The following is a 15983-nucleotide window of genomic DNA, read 5'->3' as shown; positions in this document are numbered from 1 at the left end:
AACATCACTGTTGCTGCTGCAGTGAGGTAGAGACGGCGCATTTGTATGGGCAGCGTGTTCCCATGTAATTACTCACGCCGTGTGCTCCTCCTCTCCTGTCCTCCTTCCCTCGCAGCTGCCCTCCCTCCCTACCTGCTACCGATTTCACAGCACCTTCACCTATTACGGCGAGCAGTAGTTGTTGGAGCTGGGAGTCGGGGTGATGGCTCCAGTCACTATGAATGACGACTCGAAAGAGGCCGCCCCTGGGGACTCCAGTTACCTTTGAGTTTCACACACTGTGGTTGGGGGCTTGGCAGCACTCTGGAGCCAGAATGGACGAACAGTTTACAAGGCACCTCCACCTCCCACCACATCATTACAAACAATGACAGCTCGTGGAGCCAGAATGGCCGCCAAAGGGCTCCTGTTACCTTTTGATTCCCGTTCCAACGTCGAGGGGGGAGTAGTTTGAAGTCGCCACTAACCACATCAAAGAGCCGGCATGGCGACTCAGTCATATCATATTGCCAGGCCAAATAACAGGCATAAGAGGGCAGCGGAGCCCAAATGGGGAGTCCAGTTACCTTTTGGTTCCTACTCTGTGGTTGGGGGCGATGTCGATGGTGTCAGTGGCGGAGTCGTGGCGCACGGCCAGGCCCAAGTCAGCGATGCAGCATGTCCCGCTCTTCTTCACCAGGATGTTCTTAGATTTCAGGTCCCTGTGGGCGATGGCCGGCTTCCCTGGAATTGGGGGGGGGGGGGATGGAAGAAGAGAGAAAGGAAGAAGAGTGGGAGAGGAGAAGAAGGAAGAAGAAAGAGTGGGAAAGAGAAAAAAAGAGATGAGAGTGGGAGAAGAGAGGGTGGGAAAGAGAGGGTGGGAACAGGAGAGGAAGAGAGGGAAGGAAGGAGAGAGAGCGACAGAGGGGACAAAAAAGAGAGAGAAATTAGATTGAGAGCTCACTGATGCAAAGGTCGGACAGTGAGAGGAGAAAAAATGAAAAGATAAAGACTGCCTGTCCCCGCTGGTGCCTACATGATTGTATTTGACATAGGAGTGGAGAGAGTGGGGGTGCATCTCAATAGTCTTAAGTGGTCTCCTCTCCTTACTCCTTGTATCCGTACTGATCTGAAAAAACTGGACAGCTGAAAGCACACTCTTTGCATTGGCATATCCTGCATCTTCAGATAGAAAATAAAGTTTACATACACTTAGGTTGGTGTCATTAAAACTTGTTTTTCAACCACTCCACAAATTTCTTGTTAACAAACTATAGTTTCGTCAAATTGGTTAGGACATCTAATTTGTACATGACAAGTAATTTTTCCAACAATTGTTTACAGAGATTATTTCACTTATCATTCACTGTATCACAATTTCAGTGGGTCAGAAGTTTACATACACTTAGTTGACTGTGCCTTAAAACAGCTTGGAAAATTACAGAAAATGATGTCATGGCTTTAGAACCTTCTGATAAATGATGTCAATTAGCCTGAGTCAATTGGAGGTGTACCTACTAATTGAGTGTATGTAAACTTCTGACCCACTGGGAATGCAATAAAAAAAAAAGCTGAAATAAATCACTACTATTATTCTGACATTTCACATTCGTAAAATAAAGCGCCGATCCTAACTGACCTAAAACAGGGAATTTTTACTAGGATTAAATGTCAGGAACAGTAAAAAAACAAAAAGGGAAAAAAAAGAAGAACGTTTAACTGTATTTGGCTACGGTGTATGTAAACTTCAGACTTCAACTGTATATATGCACACACTACCAGTCAAAAGTTTTAGAACACCTACTCATTCAAGGGTTTTTCTTTATTTATTTTTGTACTATTCTCTATATTGTAGAATAATAGTGAAGACATCAAAACTATGAAATAACACATATGGAATTATGTAGTAATCAAAAAGTGTTAAATCAAAATATATTTTATATTGAGATTCTAGAAAGTAGTCACCCTTTGCCTTGACAGCTTTGCACTCTCTCAACCAGCTTCATGAGGTAGTCACCGGGAATGCATTTCAATTAACAGGTGTGCCTTCTTAAAAGTACATTTGTGAAATTTCTTTCCTTTTTAATGTGGTGGTATACAGAAGACAGCCCTATTTGGTAAAAGACCAAGTCCATATTATGGCAAGAACAAGCACTATGATGAAACTGGCTCTCATGAGGACCGCTGCAGAGGACATGTTAATCAGAGTTACCAACCTGTTCAGAGGAGATTGCATGAAATCAGGCCTTCATGGTCGAATTGCTGCAAAGAAACCACTACTAAAAGGACACCAATACTAAAGAAGAGACTTGCTTGGGCCAAGAAACATGAGCAATGGACATTAGATCGGTGGAAATCTGTCCTTTGGTCTGATGAGTCCAAATTTGAGATATTTTGTTCCAACCGCCGTGTTTTTGTGAGACGCTGTGTGGGTGAACAGATGATCTCCACATGTGTATTTCCCACCGTAAAGCATGGAGGAGAAGGTGTTATGGTGTGGGGGTGCTTTGCTGGTGACACTAAGTAATTTATTTAGAATTTTGGGACTATCGTTTGTTTTTCAACAGGACAATAACATAACTCACCTCCAGGCTGTGTAAGGGCTATTTGACCAAGAAGGAGAGTGATGGAGTGCTGCATCAGATGACCTGGCCTCCACAATCACCCAACCTCAGCCCATTTGAGATGGTTTGGGATGGGTCGGACCGCAAAGTGAAGGAAAAACAGCCAAACAAGTGCTCAGCATGTGGAACTCCTTCAAGACTTTTTCCAGGTGAAGCTGGTTGAGAGAATGCTAAGAGTGTGCAAAGCTGTCATCAAGGTAAAGGGTGGCTTTTTGAAGGATCTCAAATATAAAGTATTTTGATTTGTTTAACATGATTCCATATGTGTTATTTCATAGTTGATGTCTTCACTTCGCTTGTCATCATAGTCAAACGTCCAAGTTCCCCTTTCTATGCCCATGATACAAACCTAATGTGTGAACATTATGATTAGAGTACAGATATATGTATGAAGTATTGTATGCATGTCATTTGGTGGCTATGTTACACACAGTTTGTAACACATTACTATTCTACGTGAAGCCAAAAGGCAAATGTTCCGACTCCCATCTCTTGACAAAGAGTAAAGTCCTCAGTCGCTGATTGGTGGGTGTTGCTGTCACCAGTCACTGATTGACTGTGATTGGTCAACATAGCTGTTACTCACCTTGCGTGCCAACGATCTCCATGTGGAGGTGGGCCAGGCCGCTGGCAGTGGACAGGGAAAGTTTGATCATGCCCTCCACGGTGACGGTGTAGCGGTTCAGGTAGTCAAACAAAGAGCCATGCTCATGGTAGTCTGATACCAGCCACAGCTGGGTCCATGTCCCATTATCTGGAAAGAGAAGGGGGTAACAGAAAGAGGGAGGGGAGAGGGATACATGTACAGAGAGATAAAGTAGAGTAAGATGAGTGAGAGAAAAACAAAAAGAAACAGACAGACCGAGAAAGACCGAGTGACCGAGGGAGGGAAAGACAGAGCGAGAGAGCGAGAGAGAGACAGACAGAGAGAGGGAGGGAGGGGGAGGTTAATGAACACAGTGAGTTGGTTCTCCTCAGAGCAATGTAATGTTACCTCCAGATGGTCAGAGAGAGCTCAGACCAGCTGGACTGAGCACAACTACTACAACCGACTCTAGAAACACACACACACCTACCCTGGCTCTCTAGCAGGGATTCTGCACTGAGATCACTAGACTGCATCCAAATATGCTGAAGTGAACCTTTATCATGATTATCAAACCGTTACAAGCCCACACCAGCACGTTCTACCATATCCTAAACCCTAATAGAGGGGCATTACGAATCGTCCGGCAAGTAAAAACAATAAAAAAGCGCCCCTACAAGTGGTTTTACTCTTTAGAGGTGAGCTGTGATTGGTCGTACCTTTGTTGTCGGCAGCGATGAAGCCCAGGATGTTCTCGTGACGCAGCATGACTGTCTGGTAGATCTCAGCCTCGCGGAACCACGAGCGCTCCTCGCGGGACGAGAAGATCTTGACCGCCACCTCTTCGTCTCGCCACTTCCCCCGCCACACCTCGCCGAAGCGGCCCTTCCCGATGCTCTCCTGGAGGATGATGGTCCGGGCTATGGTCCTCTGAACCAGCAGGGGCAGACCTGGGAGGAAGAAGATGGTTTAGAAATGCGCTACAAAACGGGACTGGTCACTCGCTAGCAATGTACATAGGTAACAACTTCTGCTTAAGAAAGAAGTAATCCAAAGGACGACGTCATGAAAATGACCAGGAACTAACCTCAGTGTACAAAGTGATTGGCTAATTGTCTGTGCTGCGGCTTTTCGGACAATATTCAGCAAATGCATTTCTTTATTTTTAATTTTTTTTGAAACCTTAAACATATTGAAACTGAAACCGTCACAAACAGGCCAGAGTTGTGCTCCTGAGTAAATATATCTATCGCTCTCTTTAATTTCACCAGCTGGACCATCAGCTATTTACTGTGGGGCCTGCAGGGAGGGGTTGAGAAGTTGAAAGCCGCAGGTACTAGCAGCAGCAGAAATAGCCAGGCTGTAGAGGCCGTGGAGGTCAGGGCCGTTAGAAGCCAAACCGAGCTTAGGTTGTGGTGGGCTAGCTAGCTGTATGAGGAGAGAGGAGAGCAGGGAGGAGACAGATGGGGTCACTATGATCCTAGCAGGGTCTGATGTTCACTAGATGTGTGCCGTGACATCCTGGAAAATAATATTTTAGTCTACATGCTACATGAGTGGACTGAGTGCCTTGGTTTTTCCATGACTATAGTAGGCCCCTAAATCGTACTTTTGAAAGTCTTTCGTCTGTGCCGTGCTCCTCATCCTTTTTTTCCGTGTGTACTTAATTCAGGCAGACTGTGGATTTATCCACCTGCTTCGACAAAGAGCAAAACATTAAGCTGGGTAATTTAAGATCCCATTCTGAAAATGAAAAATCCACTCTAAAAGCCGGAAAAAAGGAGCCACTGACAGGTTTGTCAAATTCAGTTAGACTGTGGACTTAACTGGTCCTCCAGTTTTGATATCTTGCAGAAAGTACAAATCAACTTGGTCCTAGAATGGAAAATCCTACAAATTATAACTAAAAATCTATTCACACTTTCGCGCAAAAAGTCCCAAGAAGTTGATTCTGAATCAAATCCAGGTATCCTAGAGGTAGAGGTGTGGATTTCTCTGCCAGTCCTGATAGTGAGCTGTTAATTGCTGGTCGGAACAAGAAGACAAGGTTTCCGCGTGCCAGTTCTCTCACCACGTCCCTTGGCTGGCGTCTGGGGTTGAGAGCAGCTTTACAGCCGCTCTGTGTTAGCGCCGCCCAGTCAATAGAGCCACAGGCCGCACCGCTTCCATTACGCCACAGCTAAGGCTGAGCTCATCTGAGCTAGAGATGGACCGATAAGATAACGGCTGCCTTCACTACACACTCACTGAGGGCGGGAGTCACTTCTCCCTGGCTCGATTTCCCCATCGTCTCACAGCGGAGTGTGTCTCTAAGCACTGTTCTGTAGCTACACACACACTCAGTTATTCACACAGGCACACACTCACACCAAGACGCATGCTGGAAAGCTTGCGCACTGAACAGTTGCACGCTCATTCAATTGCACACACACAGCCAAACAAAGAAGCAACGCAACACGAGTGGCCACGTCGGAGCAGATAAGGCACACAACAAAAGGATCTATTAATACTAAAACAAACAAAGAAAAAAAATTGATTAAATAATATAACGAAACATGAGCAGTCCTGCATGAACAGAGACCCCCCCCCCCAACACAGTCACACACACACATCCCCACCCCCTCACCCCATGGCTACCTAACCCACCAGAGCCGGAGCCAGAGGTGGTCATGTCGTAGATGAGGTCTTGGAGGGTGGAGCCCACGTTGAGGAAGGGGTGGTTCATGGAGGGGTCCTCCTCGTTGGGTACGCGGTGGTGGGCGCCCGCACGGCTGTGGCAGATGTAGAAGACCAGCATCAGCACGAAGCACAGTACGCACACAGGCCCCGCGATGACCGCTGCCAGCGCCACAGGCCCCAGGGGAACCGGCTTCACCGTCGGCACTACGGGTAGGAGGGAAGAGAAGGGGTTAAAAGAGGAGCTAGATACAGCTGCTTTTCTTTTGACTGTGTTGGGTTTGTCTCTGGTTGGACGTAGAGAAAAAGATGTCCACGGGCACATAATTCATTTATTTTTTATTTTTAATAATGAGTATTTTGTCCACAATGAATAGGAGTTTGTTAATTCACTTCGGTCGACATTCTTTACAAATTGTTCCATCTAAATGAGTAACTATTTAAAAAGGTCCAGTACAGCCAAAAATGTGATTTCTCTCTGTGTCTGTGTGTCTGTGTATTACACACACACACGCGCATTCAAAAGTTTGGGGTTGCTTAGAAATCCTTGTTTTTGAAAGAAAAGTACATTTTTTGTCTATTAAAATAGCATAAAATGGTGGCCTCCCGGGTGGCGCAGTGGTTAAGGGCGCTGTACTGCAGCGCCAGCTGTGCCATCAGAGTCCCTGGGTTCGCGCCCAGGCTCTGTCGTAACCGGCCGCGACCGGGAGGTCCGTGGGGCGACGCACAATTGGCCCAGCGTCGTCCGGGATTGGTCGGTAGGGATCTCCTTGTCTCACCAGCGACTCCTGTGGCGGGCCGGGCGCAGTGCGCGCTAGCCAAGGGGCACGGTGTAGCCTCCGACACATTGGTGCGGCTGGCTTCCGGGTTGGATGCGCGCTGTGTTAAGAAGCAGTACGGCTGGTTGGGTTGTGTATCGGAGGACGCATGACATTCAGCCTTCGTCTCTCCCGAGCCCATACGGGAGTTGTAGCAATGAGACAAGATAGTAGCTACTACAACAATTGGATACCACAAAAATTGGGGAGAAAAAAGGGGTAAAATTCAACAAAAAAATAAAAAAACAAAAATAACATAAAATGGATCATTTGCAATTATGTTAGCAAAGCTGAAAACTGGTTAAAGAAGCAATAAAACTGGCCTTCTTTAGACTAGTTGAGTATCTGGAGCATCATTATTTGTGGGTTCGATTACAGGCTCAAACAAAGTCCTTTCTTCTGAAATACATCAGTCTATTCTTGTTCTGAGAAATGAAGGCTATTCCATGTGTGAAATTGCCACGAAACTGAAGCTCTGGTACAACGCTGTGTACTACTCCCTTCACAGAACAGCACAGACTGGCCCTAACCAGAATAGAAAGAGGAGTGGGAGGCCCCGGTGCACAACTGAGCAAGAGTGTCTAGTTTGAGAAACTCACAATTCCTCAACTGGCAGCTTCATTAAATAGTACCCGCAAAACACCCGTCTCAACAGTGAAGAGGCGACTCCAGGATGCTGGCCTTCTAGGCAGAGTTGCAAAGAAAAAGCCATATCTTAGACTGGCCAATAAAAATAAAAGCCTAAGATGGGAAAATTAACACAGACACTGGACATAGGAACTCTGCCTAGAAGGCCAAAATCCCGGAGTCGCCTCTTCGCTGTTGACGTTGAGACTGGTGTTTTGCGAGTACTATTTAATTAAGCTGCCAGTTGAGGACTTGTGAGGTGTCTGTTTCTCAAACTAGATGATACTAATGTACTTGTCCTCTTGCTCAGTTGAGCACCGGGGCCTCCCCCTCTTGCTGTTCTGGTTAGAGCCAGTTTGAGCTGTTCTGTGAAGGGATATCGGAAGCGGATATCGGTTTCAGCCAAAAATGTAATATCGGTGCATCACTAATTTGTTTATTCTTCATCATTTTAATTGCAAAAAAATAACAGTATGGTACTTAATTGTTAAAAACGTCTGAATTGAACCTAAGAGAATTTCAAAGCTGTGTGTGAAAAGGGGTCCAGGATAGAGTAGGCAAATGAGCCTTTGGTTGATATGAAGTGAGCCTAATGTTGGATGTATACCCATTATTTAACCCAAGTGCTGGATTAGACATGTATGGATAACCCTATAAGTACATTTAAAACAGAATACCCACACACCAGTGTTCCCCAGCAACCTTTTCAAAAACGTCTGACCACTACAGTCTTGACTCTTTGGTCCTTTTCCTCAAAAGCATTGAATATATGAAAGCGATGACAGAAGGAATAGCATGGCACGTCATATGCCCGTGTCACCAATGTCTTCAAGTCACTGGTTAATACGCTTTCATACGTCGATACAGTACATACAGTATAGTCACATGCCTATAGGATGAATCACTGGGGCTCAAGGCTCTAGCTGTATCAATAGTGATGGAAGAGAAGCTGTTCTGGCCTGAAGGCTACAGTAAAATGTTTTGACCACAAGACTGTATCTGAAAGGCTCCTACTGTGTTGGCCACTCAATCTCCTCTATTTCTTCTAATAGTTAGAAAACCAGCAACAAAAAAAGGGGGGGGGGGGGGGGCAGAAAGTGCTCCTGCAATGACACACTATGAGCGGTTAATTTGGTAAATGTCGCAGGGGAAGCTAGGAAAATAATCAAACGAAAAGGGTCAAGTGTGGGGTGCGCTGAAGTTGTGCATTAAACCTGGAGCAGAGCGTTCTCTGGTCCAAGGCTTTCGGCCAACACTTAAAAGGACAGTGGTGGGCTTACTTTGTACAGCGACAGAATTGTTAAAGTTTGGAGAAGAATCTACCTTTTGCCAAAAACAGGGCCACTACACTGCGTGGGCAACCATCTGTTGCATATAAATGTTTTAATTCCTATACAGAAAGTTATGCCAGAACGAAATGCTTAGTGTAGCAAGACGGGTATAGGTTAACCTAGGTCAATCCTTTAAAAACAGGGTTTTGGGTTGTTAAAATCCTCTCCTCTACCTACATGGCAATCTCAAGACAGTTATTTCTGTCCTAATTCTATTTCTGTGCACAGAGGGCAGTCGTAATAATGTGTTTTATAACTGATGGGTAAGGCTATTTAGGATTGGCAAGGTAACAACATAATTACGACTGAAGACTTTGTGTGTGTGTGTGTGTGTGATGACGCTCAGAGATTGGGTGATTCATTCAATGGTACAGACAGACCGAGAAATCTGACAACTGTCGATAGGTACTTGGAACAACCTCCTGTGCTTTCTCCTGCTAGAGCAAGATACGTCCCTGCTGTGTACTGAACGGGTACCAACGACCCTGCCGTTTCTACTTCGCAATGCTTGTCAGTGGCCAAGAACTTGACTTGAGTTGACTTGAGCCAATCAGAGAGCACAAACTTCCACATGGGGGAGTAAAAAGAAGGGGGTCGGGGGGGGAAGAGAGCACTTCCCCCGATGTAATCCACCCCCTTTTCATTAGAATGGTTCTAACTAAAACAATAAAGATGCATAATACAAGTCTTTATTTATATATATATATATATTTATATATATATATATATATATATATATATATATATATATATATATATATATATATATATATATATATATATATATATATATATATATATAAATATATATAAATATATATATATATATATAAATATATATATATATAAATATATATATATATAAATATAAATATATATATATATAAATATAAATATATATATATATATATAAATATATATATATATAAATATATATATATATAAATATATAAATATATATATATATAAATATATATATATATAAATATATATATATATATATATATATATATTTATATATATATATAAATATAAATATATAAATATATATATATATAACATCTAGCTAGAGAGTTTTGTGCTTAAAGAAGGATTGTTTTGTTAGGTTCAGTTTAACCTCTTGAAACTAGGGGGCACTATTTTTATTTTTGGAAAAATAACGTTCCCAAAGTAAACCGCCGATTTCTCAGGACCAGATGCTAGAATATGCATATAAAATTGACAGCTTAGTATAGAAAACACTCTAAAGTTTCCAAAACTGTCAAAATATTGTCTGTGAGTATAACGGAACTGATATTGCAGGCTCAGGAAAATCAAATCAAAACCGTTGTGTTCCTATGTACCCCTATTGGCCATTGAAAGGGATATTAACCAGATTCCTTTTTCTACGTATTCCCTAAGGTGTCTACAGCATTTTGACGTAGTTTCACGCCTTTATGTTGAAGAATGAGCGTAAACTACTACATTGCGTAAGTGGCCAGCTGAGGGCTCTCAGAATGATTCTTGCGTAAAAGACTGTCATTTTTCCTCTCGCTCCTACTGAAAAGCCAATTGTCCCGGTTGACATATTATCGAATAGATATTTGAAAAACACCTTGAGGATTGATTATAAAAAACATTTTCCATGTTTGTCGATATTATGGGGCGGCAGTGTAGCCTAGTGGTTAGAGCATTGGACTAGTAACCGAAAGGTTGCAAGTTCAAACCCCCGAGCTGACATGGTACAAATCTGTCGTTCTGCCCCTGAACAGGCAGTTAAACCCACTAGCGATCCTAGGCCGTCATTGAAAATAAGAATTTGTTCTTAAAACTGACTTGCCTGGTTAAATAAAGGTCAAATAAAAAATTGATATAATTTGGAATTTTTTTCAACGTTGTCATGATCGCTATTTCCGGTGGATTTCTGAACATATCGTGACAAACAAACTGAGGTATTTTGGGTATAAAAATAATCTTTATGGAACAAAAGGAACATTTGCTGTCTAACTGGGAGTCTCGTGAGTGAAAACATCCGAAGCTCAAAGGTAAACGGTTAATTTGATTGCTTTTCTGATTTTCGTGACCAAGCTTCCTGCTGCTAGCTGGACATAATGCTATGCTAGGCTATCGATAAACTTATACAAACGCTTGTCTTGCTTTTGCATAAAGCATAATTTCAAAATCTGAGATGACAGGGTGATTAACAAAAGGCTAAGCTGTGTTTCACTATATTTCACTTGTGATTTCATGAATATTAATATTTTTTGACCGTTGCGCTATGCTAATTAGTGTAGTTGATGACAATTCTCCAGGATCCGGGATGGGTAGTTCCAAGAGGTAATAATGTGCAAGCTAGCTAACTGAGCCAGGAAGTTATACACATGTCATATGAAACAAATGAGGCACAATGCACACAACACTAAATGCTTTGCCACGCCATCTAGCAAGATGAAGAAATAATTACATTCACTCTCCATTATCCCATAGTCAGGTTGGTTGTTTCGCATCAAAACCAACATGTGCGGAAGTATGGGGGAAAACAGACAGAGTTGGCTTAGATTGCTGACAACATGTAAATAAAATGTAGTCTCCAGTGTTTACTGAAAACAAAATGTGCACTTGTCTTTCAAATACATTTTTACAGTTGATGATTAGCTAGCTACTGAACTTTTACCATATTAGCATAGATGCAACAGTTAAAACCAGACATGTTATCAAGTACAAGATAAAGTTAGCTGAAACGAGCCACCTACGATTCCCCACTTGGCAGCTTTTAGTCATTGTTGCTAGCCATCTCACCATCCAAAATCACAACACACAGACTTCTGCCATATTGAAGCGTGTGCATCATTTTCCTTATTACAAACCTGTAACAAAAATAAAAATGATAGAAGATCCATTTGTTAAACTATCATTTAGTGAAGGGAGAACGTCCACAAGTATTATGGCTGCTGTTCACAAGGTCTGCAAACCAAACCTGTCTGTGAGGTGTTGTCACAGTAGTTTGTGTGTCATCAACCATTGCAAATATACACTGCTCAAAAAAATAAAGGGAACACTAAAATAAACACATCCTAGATCTGAATGAATGAAATATTCATATTAAATACTTTTGTCTTTACATAGTTGAATGTGCTGACAACAAAATCACACAAAAATGATCAATGGAAATCGGCAGGGTAGCCTAGTGGTTAGAGTGTTGGACTAGTAACCGAAAGGTTGCAAGTTCAAATCCCCGAGCTGACAAGGTACAAATCTGTTATTCTGCCCCTGAACAGGCAGTTAACCCACTGTTCCTAGGCTGTCATTGAAAATAAGAATTTGTTCTTAACTGACTTGTCTAGTTAAATAAAGGTGAAATAAAGAAAAAAAATTATCAGGTCTGGATTTGGAGTCACACTCAAAATTAAAGTGGAAAACCACACTACAGGCTGATCCAACTTTGATGTAATGTCCTTAAAACAAGTCAAAATGAGGCTCAGTGTGGCCTCCACGTGCCTGTATGACCTCCCTACAACGCCTGGGCATGCTCCTGATGTGGCGGCGGATGATCTCCTCCCAGACCTGGACTAAAGCATCCGCCAACTCCTGGACAGTCTGTGGTGCAACGTGGCGTTGGTGGATGGAGCGAGACATGATGTCCCAGATGTGCTCAATTGGATGGGGAACAGGCAGGCCAGTCCATAGCATCAATGCCTTCCTTTTGCAGGAACTGCTGACACACTCCAGCCACATGAGGTCTAGCATTGTCTTGCATTAGGAGGAACCTAGGGCCAACCGCACCAGCATATGGTCTCACAAGGGGTCTGAGGATCTCATCTCGGTACCTAATGGCAGTCAGGCTACCTCTGGCGAGCACATGGAGGGCTGTGTGGCCCCCCCAAAGAAATGCCACCCCAAACCGGTCATGCTGGAGGATGTTGCAGGCAGCAGAACGTTCTCCACAGCGTCTCCAGACTCTGCCACATGTGCTCAGTGTGAAACTGCTTTCATCTGTGAAGAGCACAGGGCGCCAGTGGCGAATTTGCCAATCTTGGTGTTCTCTGGCAAATGCCAAAAGTCCTGCACGGTGTTGGGCTGTAAGCACAACCCCCACCTGTGGACTTCGGGCCCTCATACCACCCTCATGGAGTCTGTTTCTGACCGTTTGAGCAGGCACATGCACATTTGTGGCCTGCTGAAGGTAATTTTGCAGGGCTCTAGCAGTGCTCCTCCTGCTCCTCCTTGCACAAAGGCGGAGGTAGCGGTCCTGCTGCTGGGTTGTTGCCCTCCTACGGCCTCCTCCACGTCTCCTGATGTACTGGCCTGTCTCCTGATAGCGCCTCCATGCTCTGGACATTACGCTGACAGACACAGCAAACCTTCTTGCCACAGCTCGCATTGATGTTCCATCCTGGATGAGCTGCACTACCTGAGCCACTTATGTGGGTTGTAGACTCCGTCTCATGCTACCACTAGAGTGAAAGCACCGCCAGCATTCAAAAGTGACCAAAACATCAGCCAGGAAGCATAGGAACTGAGAAGTGGTCTTTGGTCACCACCTGCAGAACCACTCATTAATTGGGGGTGTCTTGCTAATTGCCTATAATTTCCACCTGTTGTCTATTCCATTTGCACAACAGCATGTGAAATGTATTGTCAATCAGTGTTGCTTCCTAAGTGGACAGTTTGATTTCACAGAAGTGTGATTGACTTGGAGTTACATTGTGTTGTTTAAGTGTTCCCTTTATTTTTTTGAGCAGTGTATTTTATCACGTTCCTCACAGTACCTGGTGATCTAAAGTTTAAATGCAAAAATGTTTCAAAGTCATTCTTTTTAAAGAGATAGCTAACAGCAAGCACTCTGCAAGCACTCTGCAAGCACTCTGCAAGCACTCTGCAAGCACTCTGCAAGCACTCTGCAACAAAAAACAATAATATAATTTGTAAACGAATTTAAGTATGCTCTCGCTAATTCTTTCTTTCTCTCTCCCTCTGAGGACCTGAGCCCTAGGACCATGCCTCAGGACTACCTGACATGATGACTCCTTGCTGTCCCCAGTCCAACTGGCCGTGCTGCTGCTCCAGTTTCAACTGTTCTGCCTGCGGCTATGGAATCCTGACCTGTTCACCGGACATGCTACCTGTCCCAGACCTATTATTTGACCATGCTGGTCATTTATGAACATTTGAACATCTTGGCCATGTTCTGTTATAATCTCCACATGGCACAGCCAGAAGAGGACTGACCACCCCTCATAGCCTGGTTCCTCTCTAAGTTTCTTCCTAGGTTATGGCCTTTCTAGGGAGTTTTTCCTAGCCAACATGCTTCAACACCTGCACTGCTTGCCGTTTGGGGTTTTAGGCTGGGTTTCTGTACAGCACTTTGAGATATCAAAACAGCCGCAGCTGCTGCAGCCGCCGTCACCATTGTCACACTACTACAAAAGAAACTAGCTACCGTTACTTGCATTAGTGTTGGAAAACTACCGCTTACTGATTATTTTCTCTTGCGCTCTCTTCAAGGTATTATGGAAGACAACAACCTATTAGGTGTATTGCCGCCACCTGTATTAGCTGCTTATCAGCCTCCTGTTCTGTGATATGAATTCATTAGCTCTTCCGCTCTCAGTAGTGAGGTGTCTAGTCACTTAAAAAAAAAATAATCACACCCATTGCAAGTCAAAATGTGATAGTGGAATGAACCTGTCGCTCTAAAAATCTGCTTTAATACAGTTGAATGGAAGAGGCCTTCTGTCCAGCTTCTGAAGGCCTAGCCAAAGGCTGGCTGAGCTAGCTAGAGTTTTCTACCCAGAGACCAAAGAAAACCTAGCAACAAAATTAGCGCAGCTTGCTAGTAAGCTTACATTTGCGACAACAGGGACAATCCAAATAAGCTACAGCCACCTTGTGGACTGGAATATTTAAAACAGGGAAGCAAACTGTAAATAATTGCGCCAGAGGGGATGGCTGCCGTTTTACAGGCTCCTAACCAAATGCTCCATTTTGAGTAATTTTCCCCCACATTTTTGTAACTTATTTTGTACATAATGTTTCTGCTACCGTCTCTTATGACCAAAACAAGCTCCTGGATATCAGAACAGCGATTATTAATCTCGAACTGGACAAAGATGTTTTTCCTAAAACAAAGGATTTACTGCTGCTTCAGGACCAGGCCCAAATTCCCATAATTCACTTGAAGAGCAGAGGGCGATACAGAGGCCGCAGATTCGGGTGCCTTGTGAGACTTCGTCAGCAAGTGGTTAATCCGCCTCTACCATCCATCCTATTGGCTAACGTGCAATCACTAGAGAATAAACCGTAAGAGCTCCGTTCTAGACTATCCTACAAACGGGACATTAAAAACCGTAAGATCTTATGTTTCACCGAGTCGTGGCTGAACGACGCCATGGATAATATAGTTTTCCATGCATCGGCACAAAAGAAAAGCTACCTCCGGTAAGCCGAGGGGTGGTGGTCTGTGTCTATTTGTCAATAGCAGCTGGTGCGCGATCTCTAATATTAAATTAATCAAGGTTTTGCCGATGTACAAGTAACCTCATGATAAGCTGTAGACACCACTATCTATATTATTCGTACTCTTATTTACCACCACCATCCGATGCTGGCAGTAAGACCACACTCAACAGGCTATTTAAGGCCATAAGCATGCAAGAAAAGGGTCATCCAGAAGCGGCTCTCCCAGCATATTATAAATGTGCAACCAGAAGAGAAGTGTAAGTGTAATCACTAACATTTTCAACCTCTCCCTGACTGAGTCTGTAATACCTACATGCTTCAAGCAGACCACCAGTGGCCAAGAATGCCAAGGTATCCTGTCTAAATGACTACCACCCCATAGCACTCACTTATGTAGCCATTAAGTGCTTTGAAAGGCTGGTCATGGCTCACATCAACACCATTATCCCGGAAACCCTAGACCCACTCCTATTTGCATACCATCCCAACAGATGAAGCAACCTCAATTGCACTCCACACTGCCCTTTCCCACTTGGATAAAAGGAACACTTATGTGAGATAGGGCTGGGCAGTATACCGTATTTTAATGATATACCGGTTTTGGTGCAGGGACCGGTTTGGGTTTTTAAAATTGACCTTCTATACCGGTATGTCAATGTTTGGTTTGTTAAATGTGATACGCCATGCGTAATGCCAATTTTTATAGTTTACTTCACTACTTGAGTCATCTCTCGCCGCAAAGTTTACAGGTAACTTTTGAGATATTTCGTAGCGACGTTGCGTAAGTTGGAAGCTGTGTTTTTCTGGATCAAATAAATAAATAAATAAATAAATATATATCTATATATCTCGACGGAATTAATCGAACAAAAAGGACCATTTGTGATGTTTATGTGACATATAG

General features: G+C 43.5%; 1 protein-coding gene across 2 annotated transcripts in view; it reads right to left on the bottom strand.

The window, feature by feature from the left end:
• tgfbr1b (transforming growth factor, beta receptor 1 b) overlaps positions 1-15983 on the bottom strand; it is a 68700-nt gene that overhangs the window by 12535 nt on the left and 40182 nt on the right. For both annotated transcript variants that reach the window (XM_021562716.3, XM_090199631.1), the window contains exons 3-6: positions 5836-6072; positions 3909-4139; positions 3190-3357; positions 567-723 (exon numbers count right to left, since the gene is read on the bottom strand). In XM_021562716.3, the coding sequence (XP_021418391.1) occupies positions 567-723; positions 3190-3357; positions 3909-4139; positions 5836-6072 (793 nt within the window). The remainder of the gene's footprint in view (positions 1-566; positions 724-3189; positions 3358-3908; positions 4140-5835; positions 6073-15983) is intronic.

This window comes from Oncorhynchus mykiss, chromosome 15 (genome assembly GCF_057628025.1).
Source record: "Oncorhynchus mykiss isolate SJ-2025 chromosome 15, ASM5762802v1, whole genome shotgun sequence".
In the NCBI taxonomy this organism is placed as follows: domain Eukaryota; kingdom Metazoa; phylum Chordata; class Actinopteri; order Salmoniformes; family Salmonidae; genus Oncorhynchus; species Oncorhynchus mykiss.
The sequence above is the reverse complement of the archived record's forward strand: the minus strand, read 5'-3'. Positions and strand labels throughout refer to the sequence as shown.